The sequence below is a fragment of the Rhincodon typus genome, chromosome 4 (genome assembly GCF_021869965.1).
Source record: "Rhincodon typus isolate 14 chromosome 4, sRhiTyp1.1, whole genome shotgun sequence".
NCBI lineage: Eukaryota > Metazoa > Chordata > Chondrichthyes > Orectolobiformes > Rhincodontidae > Rhincodon > Rhincodon typus.
In genome coordinates, this window is record NC_063335.1 from 68,450,290 (window position 1) to 68,464,198 (window position 13,909).

Sequence of the window (13,909 nt, forward strand, 5' to 3'; positions counted from 1 at the left end):
TTCAAACCTGCTTTGCTGTTCATCATGATCATGGCTGATCATCCTACTCAGTACCATGTTTTCACTTTGCCCCACACCTTTTGATCCCTTTAACAGTAGGAACTATCTCTTTCTCAAAACCATTCAATGGCTTGGCCTCAACTGCTTTCTGTGGCAGAGAATTCCACCGGTTCATCACTCTCTGGGTGAAGAAATATCAACCACAACCCCTGGTTCTGGACACCTCAGTAATCAGGAATATCCTTCCTGCATTTACCCTTTGGAGTCTAGTTAGTATTTATAGATTTGTGTGAAACTCCCCCCTTACTCTTCTAAACTCCAGGGATAACAGTCCTAACCAATTCAGACTCTCTTCATTCCTCAGGTCCTGCTATTCCAAGAATCAATCTGGTAAACCTTTGTTGCGCTCTCTCCATAGCCAGAGCAATCTTTTTAAGGTAAGGAGATCAAAACTGCACACAATAATCTGGATATGGGCTCACCAAGGCCCTATACAATTGCAGCAAGACATCCTGCATCTGTAATCAAATCCCCTCACTATGAAGGCCAACAGACATTTGTCTTCTTCATCACATGCTGCATCTGCATGTTTATTCTCAGCAACTGGTGTGCAAGGACACCCAGATCTTGTTGCACCTCCCCTTTCCACTCTTTCACCAATCAGATAACAATTCATCTTCCTGTTTTTACTATCAAAGTGGATAATCTCAAATTTATGCATATATGCTTAATATGTTAATGATAATATCACTGAATTAGTAATCCAGCATGTGAGGCTAATATTCTAGGGGCTCTTGTGGTGCACCAGTCATGTCCCTACGTTTAAGCCAGAGGACCCCTAATTCATATCCCACATGCTCCAGAGGTGTGTAATAGCAATTCTCTACAGGTTGATTAGAAAATACCTATAAATGTGTTAGAAGCAGTTCAGAGAAGCTTTACTCAACTCATTCATGGCTGAAGAGAGCATTTTGTGAACAAAGGTTGAATTGTTGCGTCATTGGAACTTCGAGGAATGAGAGTTGATTTTACTGAAACATGCAAGTCCTGCAGGGATTAGACAGTATGGGTATCTGGACAATGACTCCTCTTGTGGGAGAAAATAGAACTAGGCAACACAGTTTAGTAAGAGAACTCCCTTTCAGGATGGAGTTGAGATTTTTTTTTTGTCAAAGGGTTAGTTGGCTTTGGAATTCTTTTCCCAAGAAAGCAATTGAGGCTGGGTTACTGAATGCTTACTTGGATAGATTTTTGATGAAGACCTGAAGGGTTATAGGAGGCAGACAGGAATGTAGAGTTTAGACCACAAATAAATCAACCATGATCTTATTAAATGGCAGAGCAAGCTCAATGAGCTGTGTGGCCTACTCCTGTTCCCAACTTCTTTGTTCCTACTGCTCCTAAATCATACAAGCAGAAAACACAAATGAGGCTGTTGACTTGCTCACTGAGCTGGCTTGTTTTCGTTCAGATGCTTCATCACCATGCTAGACGATATCATCAATGAGGCTTCCGATGAAGCAATGCTGTTCTACTCCGCTTGGAACTCATACTGTCTGGTCCGCGATGATGAGTGGTGTCATTTCCGGTTTTGATCTGTATGGGTTTGTATATGGGGTCCAATTCTATATGTTTGCTGATTGCATTACAGGTTCAGAACGATGTCTCCATTCACAACGTAACTATAGTAGCCCAAGCCAAACATAGACACGCACAGGAATTCCTAGAGGCAATCAACAAACATATAGATTTGGACCCCATATACAAATCCACACAGATCAAAACCAGAAATGACACTACTCACCTTAATGGCCCGGACAGTATAAATTCCAAGCGCAGTAGAACATTCCTTCATCGGAGGCCTCACTGATGATGGCATCTAGAATGGCAATGAAATGTCTGAATGAAAACAAGCCAGCTTGGCGAGCAAGTCAACAATCTCACCCACAATCCAAGCTATAAATCTTTGCTAAAATTTTAGAAAACACAAATGCATCAGTCCACAACTGAGGGAATCAGAAAGTATCAAGAACATGTCAAATGTACTGACAGTATTTGAAGAGTAGAATGTAATAGAATTGCTTGCTTCTTGGTTTATTTTCAAACTATTTGTATATTATATTTAATAATTATGATATGTGAATGACTTTATAGCAACCGTTATTTTTAATTTGAGAATCTTACATTTTATTGTAATAACAGTTTTTCTGTGGTTGAAACTCATAACAGATTACTAAACTTGGATTTGCTTCTTATCTCTAGATTGGTAGCAAAAAGTGTTTGAAAAATTCAAATATTATGATTCACAATCCAGCCTGCAAATGACTAGATTGAAGAGGCAAGAAAAAAGTGACCTCTCCCAGCCCCATCACCCCAACCCTGGTATTTGGAAATGAGAAAACTTACGAGAAATAAGCAAGTATTTTACCATTTCCCCGAGATGTTTTCATAATTAATGTCCTCCCTGCACCATTTCTGTTGAAGCCTGTTGCCATTTCAGCAAGAAAATGAGAAAATAGCCTAAAACCAGTTTGAGTTTGTGTTTGATTCTTTTTTCCCTTTAGGCTCTGAGCCCAAATAAGCCTGGGCAAGTGCTCCCGCTCTGCTCGTAGTCCACGTATTAAATATTCTGTTTTCCTGACTTGGGCATCCTCCTCCACATTCAGGCAATGTTCCCATTAAAAAATTCACCTGCACTTCACGGCGCACGTGTTAAGGCCCTAGTCATGAGACCAGGGCACTCGGAGCTCATGGCAAGAAGCCATGTGGAGCAACACAGACACCCTATCTCCTGTGGGGGCACCTATGGCTCTGCGTAGTGACAGTAAAATTAGAATTGGCTTAGAAAATGATGAAATTAAAGAATAGCTGCAATTATTAGAAAACAGAATCTGGAAGGTGATTCTCAAGGACCAGAACAACCAAAAGTAAGGGTGTTGTATTGCAGTTATACAGAGTCTTGGTGAGACTGCACCTTAAGGTGTTGCATGCAGTTTTAGTCTCCTTACCTAAAAAATGATACACTTGCTATAGAGGGCGTGCAACTGAGGTTAACTAGGTTGAGACTGGGGAAGACAGGCCTATGCTAGGAGGAGAGATTGGTTCAATTGGGTCCGTACTCACGAAAGATTAGAAGGGTGAGAGTGGATTTGATTGAAATGTATAAAATTCTACAAGGGTTGGACAGAATTGATGAAGGGAGGATATTTTCACTGAATAGAGAGTTTAGAACGAGGGGACATAGTTTTAGGGTATGGAGTAGATGATTTAGAACTGAGGTGAGGAAATATTCACACAAAAGATAGTGAATCTGTGGAATTTTCTACTATAGATGGCTGTGGAGGCCATATCATTAAATATATTCAAGATAGAGATATATAAATTCCTAATTTTAAAGGCATTAAGGCACAGGGAAGAAAGCAGGTATATAACGAGATAGAGGATCAGCCATGATCATATTGAATGACAGTGCAGGGTGGAAGGGCCAAATAGTTTACAATTGCTACTAGTTTCCATAGTGAAGTGCGGGGCTTCCCACTGACCATGCTCATCAAAAGAAGTCAATATCATTTTAAAGGGCCAAACAGATGTCTGAAAGATGAAATAAAAGAAGCATGGCATAAAATGAAGTTGAAAGTTAATTCAGACCAAATTACATCAATCAGTTTAAAACACATTTTAAATTAATTGAGTTTAAATTTCATCAGCTGTTTCGGTGGAAGTTGTCCCCAGAGTACTGACTTGGCCCCTGGATTACTAGTCTATTAACATTGCCACAATACCACCATCTCCCCAAGGCAGAGTGAATGAAAACAAGGATGAGAGTTTTAAAATTGACGCATTGCTTAACTGGGAACCAAGGTGCGTCAGTTTGTATACGGGTGACGGTTGAACAAAACTGGACATGAGTTAGGATACGGGCAGCAGATTTTTGGACGAGCTTATGAATGATTTAGTAAGAATTGTTGAATTTGCCGAATAAAACATTCAATTTGCAAGGAGCCATTGCACATTCGAAGTAAGTGCCATGAATTCCTGTAACAAAGGCCAGCATTTACTGTCCATCCCTAATTGCCCCAACAAGATAATAGTGAATGCCTCTTGAACCACCAGAATGGTGATTTTCCAAGTCAGGGACATAAATGACTTGGACCTAGTGGCATTCCCATCCATCTGCCACAGGTCCTTCAAGATAGTACAGGTTGCTGGTCTCTAGAGGTGCTGGTTAAAGAAACCTTGTGTTGCTGCAGTGCATCTTGTTTTATTCTGAACGTTGTTGAGGTTCTCAAGTGTTGTAGTGACATCCATTCAGGTAAGTGGAGATTATTCTATCACACTACTAATTTTTACCTTATAAGTGGTGGGAAGGCTTTGGAGAGTCAAGAGTTACTCAACACAATATTCAGAATCTCACATACTGTTGCAACCACAGTTCTGTTGCAACTGTTCCAGTTAGTTTTCTAGATTGTAGTGACCTGAAGGATGTTGCTGGTAGAGGATTCATCAATGGAAATGATCAACATCAAGGGACTAATTAGATACCCCATTTTTGGAGATGACATTACCTGGCATTTGTGTGGCACAAATCTTACTTTCCATTATCATATCGAGCCAACTGTAGCAGAAGACATGCTTAAGGAACCTGGGAGAGCATTCCTGCTCCTTTTGGCTCACAAGCATTGTTATAAAAAGCACCTACATGATTGATCCAACAGGTCCCATTTTTATTTTGTTGCCAGCATTCCCAAATCTGCCTGGTCATTGTCAAATTTAAACCAGGCTCCAACTGTATTGTTGGAATCTGATGTTATCGAGTTGCCCCACTCTTCAGGAGTGCCCCACAGACCTACTAGGCCACCCACTACCGTTAAAATGGTGACAGGCAAGTCTGTCGAGTGTGGGGCTTGCATTTCATCATCTTTATTTTTAACAGCCCCCAATCCTCTACCATCAATCACAAGGAGCTTAAAATTCCCCCCATAGTTTCTGTAGCACATGCTCGTCCATAAACGTACTTTGCACGGACCTCTAAAAAAGTACATAAAATCCAATAAAAGAAACTCATACTAAATATCTAACAGTCAGCAAGGTATGTTTGTTTACCTTGACCATAATAATTCGATGCTTAAAAATACAGTATGAATGTAGCATAGAATATCATTTTGGGTTCTTGTTCTATTAACAGTAAACTATTGGCAATGCTAAGTTTGAAAATACCATTTATAGTCATTATGCCATACTTCTAACAGAGTAAGGAGAGGGAATTTCCATTTAAGAACAAATGCAGCACAAGGGGAAAACATGTTTTTCAAAAGCTAGTATACAGAACAATTCTGTTTAAAATTTACACTAAAGTGGATATTAAACAACATTCACAATACTTTTAATTGGCTCTTTGAACATAGAAAATTTAGATGCCAGAGAAACAAAATGCAACAAAAGTATCAAACCCTCGCGAAGGAATCAGCTTTAAACACAAACTTACTCTGTTGTGTACACCATTCTGTCTTCACGTGTAGTCTTGTTGAATATAGCCTCAAAAGGTTTTAACAATAAGTTTTGGTTATAATGCTGACAGCTGAAGGCACTTTTGATAACAGCCTGGTAGACAACTGAACAGACTGCTGAATTTAGAAACTGGCTCAAGAGACTATGTGCACACAGTCTCTATCTTTAACTCTAAACCATCCAACCCTGCATTCCTATGGAGTTTCACTGGCAGATGCCTTCATGCAGTTTACCAATCAAATGCTTTTGATCACTAGACTTACTCCTTTTCTGGCTTCATGCCAAAATCTAGCATAAAAGTAGTATAAATCAGCTCGGTTTAACTAATTAGTAGATGATGAGCCAACATGTTTTCCTTACCAATTCTTAAGCTCTTTGAATGTTTCACTAAAAAAATGCTGATTTCTAAGTATGGCTTAATAGTACAGGAAAGTACTCGTGAATGATATCTCTGGAAGCTTAACAAAATTGTCAAGCTCTGGGCTGTAGGTAACACTTATCTGAAAGTAATCTTACCAGCTCTCCATATGCTGTAGAACAGTCAGGTCTCAAAACTCATCAGTTACCAGGATCACTGTGCTTTTAAAGGCAGATTTATGAGTAAGTCGTATGAACACATGGATTCCTTGTCTTCACCAACTGTGTTCATCCCAACCCTCTTTAAAAAAAAACACGACAACAAATTTCTGAACAAATTCCTTCTTAGGGGATGAATGTCATTTCTAGTTTTAAGTGAACCATGTTCAGAGCAGAAGACAAAAGTTTCACCAAGGAAATGAAAGGAGATGTGATTTCAGTGAGAAATTTCAGACTGTTTACAAAATAGTAATGCTTTTTGACAAAATTAAACAACAGTTCCAAACTAATTACAAAGTCTAGACAGGTGCAGTATACTATCATTTCAGCTGAATACACTGTTGGATTACATTGTTCACTTTCTATCTCACAATTACTGCCTGAAGGCCAATGCACAATATCAAGCAACATAAACATAAAATGACAGCATCTCGTACTGTCAGTACTAACTACAAATCCTGACTTTTAGATAAGGGAGAAGAAAACAGGAGTGGGGGCGGGGTAGGGAGAAATATTTCTAGCTCAAGGTGAAGGATGAATCATCCTCAAACCTAAAAGGGATATGACTGAAATGAATTTTGTTTGCTGTGATGTATCATTATTCTGCAGCAACATTCCACAGGCTTGTCTATACAAGCTATAAAGGCTCTCAAAATGTTAACACTTTGATCAAAACAACTCTCGAACAGTGGCTGTGCTTTGGACAGGAAGTTTGAAAGGGGCAATCAACCAATTTAACTTCTTTTCCTATTTGTTTCCAAACAATTAACTCTCCTCAGTCCTTCATTTACAAAGCCTGAAAGCTGCAGTGCAGCACAACTCCAAAATCAACAACGATTCCTTTGTGAAAACCTTAAAATAAAAAGGAGAAACAACTAATTGATACTGGTGGTAACAGCTACAGATAAATTCTATCCTCTATCCTCAGAGAATATGAAAGAATACCAAGGTGCACAACATATTTAGGGAGGCAAATAGCACTTCAATAGAGAATAGTAAGTCAATATGTGAAGTTGGAAAAAAGGAGGCTTACTGTTCATGTATGTGAATGCATGGAGTTTAGTTAATAAAATTGAGGAATTACAGGCGCAAATTGCCACGTGGAATATGATGTTGTGACAATAATAGAGATATTGCTCAAGTAAGGACAGGACTCGATGTTAAATATACCTGGATATATGGATTCCATGAACGTTGGAAAAGGAAAGAAAGGAGGAGGGTGGTAATATTGGTTATGATGAGCAGTGCAGTCCTGGAGAAATAGAATGCCCAGAGTATTCAAGAATAAAATCAATTTAGCTAGACAGTTAAGGGAAAAAAGAGGATGTTATTACATTTCTCCATGTGGTCTATAGACCACTAGCTAGTGGGAAGGATGTAGAGGAAAATCTACAGGGAAATTTCCAAGACATGCCAACGTTAAATGGTAATTTTAATTTACTTACTCAAATATAGACAAAGATACTGGTAGCATAAGGGACAGTGAGGGTCAAATGTTCTTAGATTGCATTCAAGAGAATTTTCTTCAGTATTATATCTGGTCCAACAGTAAAGGATGAAATTGGTTTTGGAAACGAGGCGGACGAAAATGGATAAAGTTTGGGTGGGGAACATTGAGTAGACAGTGATCATTGTATTGTAAAGTTAAGGACGATGGCAGAGAATGACAATGGTTAATCCAGAGTAAGATATATCAATTGGCAGAGAGCTGACATTAATGGGGCAAGAATGGAACTTGTCATATCGACTGGTGAGGAAAGCTGTAACTGAGTAACAGGTGTTGGTTTGAGTACAGCCAACATGTAGGATAGAGCTCCCTGGACAACAAAAGAGATAGAAATTAAGAAGTAAAAGAAAAAGTATGTTCATAACAGATGTCGGGTAGAAAAAGCAATTGAGAACCAAGAGGAATACAGAATGTTCATAGGGGATAAAAAGAAAGTGATAAAAGTAGGAGAAAGACTGATTAGGGACCAAAGGGAATTTATACATGGAAATAGGGGGGCATGTCTAAGGTATTAAATTAATTCCTTGCATCTGTCTTTACCAAGGAAATAGATGCCTCACAGGACATGGTCACTGAGGAGGATACACTGTCAGGAGATGTCAGAATTGATTAGGAGGAAGTGTTGGATTGATTGTAGGTATTTAAAGTTGACAAGATACACAGCCTGATGACATGTATCCAAGGATACTGAAGCAAGTGAGAGTGGAAATTGCAGGGGTATTGGCCATAGTCTTTCAATCTTCCTTAGACTCATTGTGTTTGAGAGATGCATCATACCCTTGTTCACTAAAGGTTGAAAGGATAAGCCCAGTACAGACCAGTCAGTTTAACTTCAGTGATGGGGAAGCTTCTAGAAAAAAGTCATTCAGGATAGAATTAGTAGTCACATGGAAAAAGAGATGAGTTGATTAGGAAGAGGCAACTTGGGTTTCTTAAGGACAAATCATGTTTATGTAATGTACTAAGGCTTTCTTGAAGAGATATGGAAAGCGTCAATGAGGATAATGCTGTTGATGAGGTAATAAATGAACCTCCAGAAGGTGTTCAATGTGGTGTCAGACAACAGAATTATGAGAAAGTTACAGCTCATGGAATAAAAGGGACAATAGTAACATGGATAAGAAGTTGGCTGAGTAATTGGAAACAGAGTAATGGTCAATAGATATTTTTCAGATTGGAGGAAGGTTTATAGTGGAGTTTCCCGGGGTCAGAATTGAGAATACTTGCTTTTCATGATGTAAATTAATGTTAATGTTAATTAATTTGTGTTGGAACAGCACAGGGTGTAAAACTTGGATGCATTGTAAACTGTAAGGAGGCCAGTGTGGAATTTCAAAACAGAATAGACAAGCTGGTGGTGTAGGCAGATAGGAGGCAATGAAGTTCAGTGCACAGAAATGTGAAGCAACATATTTTGGTGGGAAGAAATGGACAGACAATGTAAAGTAAGGGGTACAATTCTGAAGAGGATGCAGGAGCAGAGGGACCTGGGTACATATCTGCATAGGTCATTGAAGGCAGGAGAGATGCAGGGACCATTTAATACAGCATATAGTATCCTGGTCTTTATTAATAAGGGCATAGAATATAAGAACAAGGAGTTTATGCTGAACTTGCATAAGACATGTTTTAGACCTCTGCTGGAGTGTTGTGTACAGTTCCAGGTGCCACAATATGGAAATATGAACGCACTGGAAAGAGTGCAGAAGAGATTTACAAGAATGTTTCTATGGTTGAAAAACTTCAGTCATGCAAATATTTAGAGAAATTGGAACTGTTCTCCATGGGCAGAAGGTGGCTAAGAAGGCATCTGATAGAAATTTTCGAGATCATGAGAGATCTGGACAGAATAGAGAGAGAGAGAAAAACAGTTCTCACTCATAAAAAAAAAATTTCACTAATATCCTTCAAGGAAAGAAATCTGCCATCCTCACCTGGTCAGGCCGACACGTGATCCAGACCCACAGTAATGTGGTTGACTCTCAATTGCCCTCTGAAATGGCCGAGCAAGGCCCTCAGTTCAAAGGCAACTAAGGGCAGGCAATAAATGCTAGTCAGCCAACGAGCGATATCAGCTTTCCATGAGTGAATTTAAAAACGAAAACCAAGAACTGAAAGGTGATTTTAAAAAGAACCTTTGTTGATTCAACCTTGCAACACCCACCTCCCCCCAGTCTAAAAATCAAAATCATAGTCTGCCACTCTGACAAACTTGGTTAATTTCGTACTGACTCAATGTCAAACTTAGCAAATGGTTCTTTTGTATGATTCAGTGCTTCTTTCTTTATCCAAGAACATATCTATAGCAGCAACAGTAAACAACCACTCTTTTCTACAAAAAGTAGCAATTAATTTTTGCAAGGTCACATTTGGCTTCACAGCACCAACAAAATAACTTAGTAGCTTGATTCATGGCATCGATCAAACATAACTTGCATGCATCCTACATGAAATGGACATTGTTATTGTGAAAAATATGAAATTTTGAAGAAAACATGCCCTTCAGGTAAAGTCTGACTAATTCATAACATGGACTGTCATGCAAAGAAAGTTTATTACGTTTTCTGTTACATTGGACCTTCTTGTTGTAGCGCCATCTAAAACTCATAATGGTGCTACCAAGTTTCTCTAGGATGTAATCTTCAGTTTATCAGTGATTTTGAACTTCTTTTTGGGGAGTTACCTGAACCAGGACTAGGACCAGGACCAGGACTCAGGGGATACTAATACATTCCTGGAGAGAATATTGTCCTCAATTTTTAAAAATTTATTCATTTATGGGAGGTGGGCGTCCCTGGCCGGCCAGTATTTATCACCCATCCCTACTTGCACTTGAGAAGGTGGTGGTGAGCTGCTTTCTTGAACTGCTGCAGTCTGCCTGCTGTGAGTTGACCCACAATGCTGTAAGGGAGGGAATTCCAGCATTTTAACCCAGTGACGGTGAAGAAATAGCAATATATTTCCAAGTCAGGATGGTGTGAGGCTTGGAGGGGAACTTGAAAGTAGTGGTGTTCCCATATATCTGCCACCCTTGTCCTTCTAGATGGAATTGGTCATGGGTTTGGATGATGTTATCTGAGGATCTTTGGTGAATTTCTGCAGTGCATCTTGTAAATAGTACATTCTGCTGAAACTTCTGAAAGATAGTTTCAACCACCCAAAGCAAACAGCATTATAACTGGAGGAAACTTACACCTATGAATCAGAAATTTAGAAAGTACGTGATGAACTAACAGACATTTGATGGATTCCTCAACTCTGGGATCCCTTTTAGCACAGTCTATGTTTGGCAGGCAAGTTCTCCTTGTTCTGAAACTTTGCTGACTGCCATTTATCAGTTTCATTGTGCAAATCTTAATTCTGAACTCATGTTACAAACTTTCAACTTGATTATTTCCGAGCTTCTTGGTAGTTTAGTCTTTTGCTAGGCTAAACAATTTGTTAAGATACATATCCTTTTAACAAATTACTACTGTTCCTTAACCATTACTTTTACATTTTTACTGATGTACTCAACTGAGTTTTCAGATTTTTCACCAAAAAGCTATTAGTTTCAAACTACCAGAAATTTCCCACGTTGTCACACATGGGGAATCAAGAAGAGATGACGCAAAGGTGAGTTGGGGATGTAAACCAATCAAGGGATGCAGGGATACTTCCTCGTTTAAAATCCTGTAATTTTCATTATAGCAAAAACTCCAGCAATTTGAGGGTTGGTTGCGGAAGAGTTTCACTGCAAAAAGGCACAAGAACTGGGAAATCTAACATAGAGATATGAAATTAATTCCATGGGAAAATGAATAAATTTATAAATGATATAACAGTCACTCCTCTGTTTCAGTAATGGCAAAATAGAAATTCAACTTTATGAGATGCATATGAGAAGGGTTGTCTCAGCATCCTCTTCTAAGGGCACCAAGGATTCACTTGCGGCAGTAAGTGATAAAACATCACACAAAGAAATACGGTGGAGAAACAAAGGGCAGAATTTTCCCAGCCTCTGAAGAACATGGGGAATAATGAGTCAGGTGGGAAAAATAATGAGATTTTCAACATCAAGAAAATAAAGTCTGACTTTGCACCCAAGATTTTAATGACATGAAAATAATCCATTAGTTTGTGACAAGATGCCCATCTGCATTCTTTATGACCTACTCTACCCTCATCTATGTGCATTTTGCTATTCTCCAACACGGTGCAGATAAAATGGATGGCAACAATTCTCAAAATGAATGTCAAAGTGGGCAGCTGATTGCTCCAGCTTACTGCTTACTCCTCCAGGGTTCCACCTTGGCCAGCAAAACCCAACATGTCCACAATCCATCATCCCTGCCATTCATGGGGATTGGCATCAACATGCATCAGCCTAACCATGTCATCATGGCATTTCTCTAACTCATTTGGAATACTGTTCTTCAATGCTGAGCTTTGGAGTGTACTGCCACCTTTCATTACAATATTGCTGCCAGTCAGTTTTACACTCAGGGGTAGGCATCCATCTCCTTCATCAGAGTAGAATGTAATTCAGGGCTGTTTGCTTGCTTTCTTTTCTCTTCCTCACTTTGCCTACTTGGACGCTTACAGCCTCTCTGCCTTGCCTTGCTTCTTTGCACTTTGCCACAGCCAATATGTACTTCTGTCTTTCCTTGACTTTTAGCACAGACAAAAAGCGAGGAAGCTTCTCATGGCTATCAACAGTGATCATTCAAGACAGTGAACATGTTGCTATATGGTACCATAGTTACATGAATGCATTTGAACAGGCACTTACATAATACAGTTTTAAGATATCTGCCATCATAAATCCTGCATGTGGAACACTTGTAATAACCAATAATGTGTGATACAAATCCTAGACACAAATAATCTTGGCTACGTCCTCAGTCATTGCAAATTGATCATAGTTATCTCTGCGAAGCAGAAGTAATCCCAGATGAATTTAGAACACTGGCTGTTTAAGGAGTTGGCAGACTTTCTTTAAGTTAGACGGAGTGGTGCTGAAATTTTGGAAGAAGTGATGTGACTTTGAAAGGTCTCTGAATACATCACTTTCTCCCAATCATAGCATCCACAGTTGCAGTTTCTTCTGTGCTACAGCATAGTGATAGAGTAGAAGCGGCATATAGAAAGAACTGTTCATACAGGGAGAAGCCAGAGGGCCTATAGCAGGAAGCTTGACCCAGCTGGAGTTTTCAAAGAGGCCTTCTCCTATCTAAACCTTAGTCAGCAGCAGTGTTTGCCACAGCTGTGCTCCATCTAGAAAGTGGTCACAGAATTGTGACAGATCTGATGAAGAATCACCAGACTGGAAACATTAATATTGCTTTCTTCCCACAGATGTTGCCAGACCAGCTGAGTTCCTCCAGCAATTTCTATCTTTGTATCAGATCCCCAGTATTCGCACTTCTTCATTTTATTGCAGAATTGTGACACCGTTGAAAATCAATGGAGCTGTATGAGAGCAGTTCTGCAAGTAACTGCCAAGGTCACAGTGGCCCTGAATTTCTATGCCTCTGGATACTTTCAAACTAAAGCTGGCAACATTCCCAACAAATCCAAGTTTGATATTCATTGCTGCATATGGGAGGTGTCCCATGCCCTCTATGCTGAGGGAGATGCTTCAATGTCTTCTCACAAAGCAAAGAGAGGAGGGGAGGTGGGGGGTGTGGGTGAGCAATAAAAAACTGTACTGGGATAAATGGCTTTGTAAAGTAAAAGGAAATACATCTTTACTCTAAATACTGCAATTGAGCATGTGCAAAGGAGGCTCCATTGTGGCATCAGAACACATGGTCACAAAGGTGTTTAGCACAGACACCCAGACAGGGTTGTCGTCAAGCTTGTCAGTATGGATTGCTACTGGAGGTGGGTGGGGGAGACAATTTGGTGAATGGCATATCCAGATGGCAATATAACACCTTACAGCATGTGTCAGCTCCCTGCACAACAAAATATTGCATCTTCATTCAGTCAAATGGCCATGTCAGAAACTGGCAGGGTATAGTTGAAAGTACAGTAAAGACAGGGACACTATCAGTCAAGAAGTTCCAGAATTGAGAGTCAGGAGCACAGTCAGCACATAGTCAACACATCATAATGTCTGCTTGGAAGATTCTAGGTCAGGGAATCTGTCCAAGTAGAGTCTGGGAAGTGTGCTGCAGTCAGTCCTGTAGGGCCAGCACTAGCACTTGAGACAATCACATAGTCTAGGGGCCGGTCATTAAAAATCAGGCAGAAGTCTAGGATGATTACGATCCTGGGGGTCCAGTGTACAATTTTTAGGACCATTTGGAGAGGGGTGAGTGCCAGCAGGGGATC

At 39.7% G+C, this 13,909-nt stretch overlaps 1 protein-coding gene across 2 annotated transcripts in view; it reads right to left on the bottom strand.

Moving 5' to 3' along the window:
- LOC109931878 (dystrobrevin alpha-like) overlaps positions 1 to 5,629 on the bottom strand; it is a 111,425-nt gene extending 105,796 nt beyond the window's left edge. For both annotated transcript variants that reach the window (XR_007261862.1, XM_048595454.1), the window contains exon 1: positions 5,486 to 5,629. Coding sequence is in view for 1 of the 2 variants with exons in the window: in XM_048595454.1 (XP_048451411.1) it covers positions 5,486 to 5,502 (17 nt within the window). In the remaining variant the exon portion in view is untranslated. The remainder of the gene's footprint in view (positions 1 to 5,485) is intronic.
- Between the last annotated feature and the right edge of the window lie 8,280 nt (positions 5,630 to 13,909).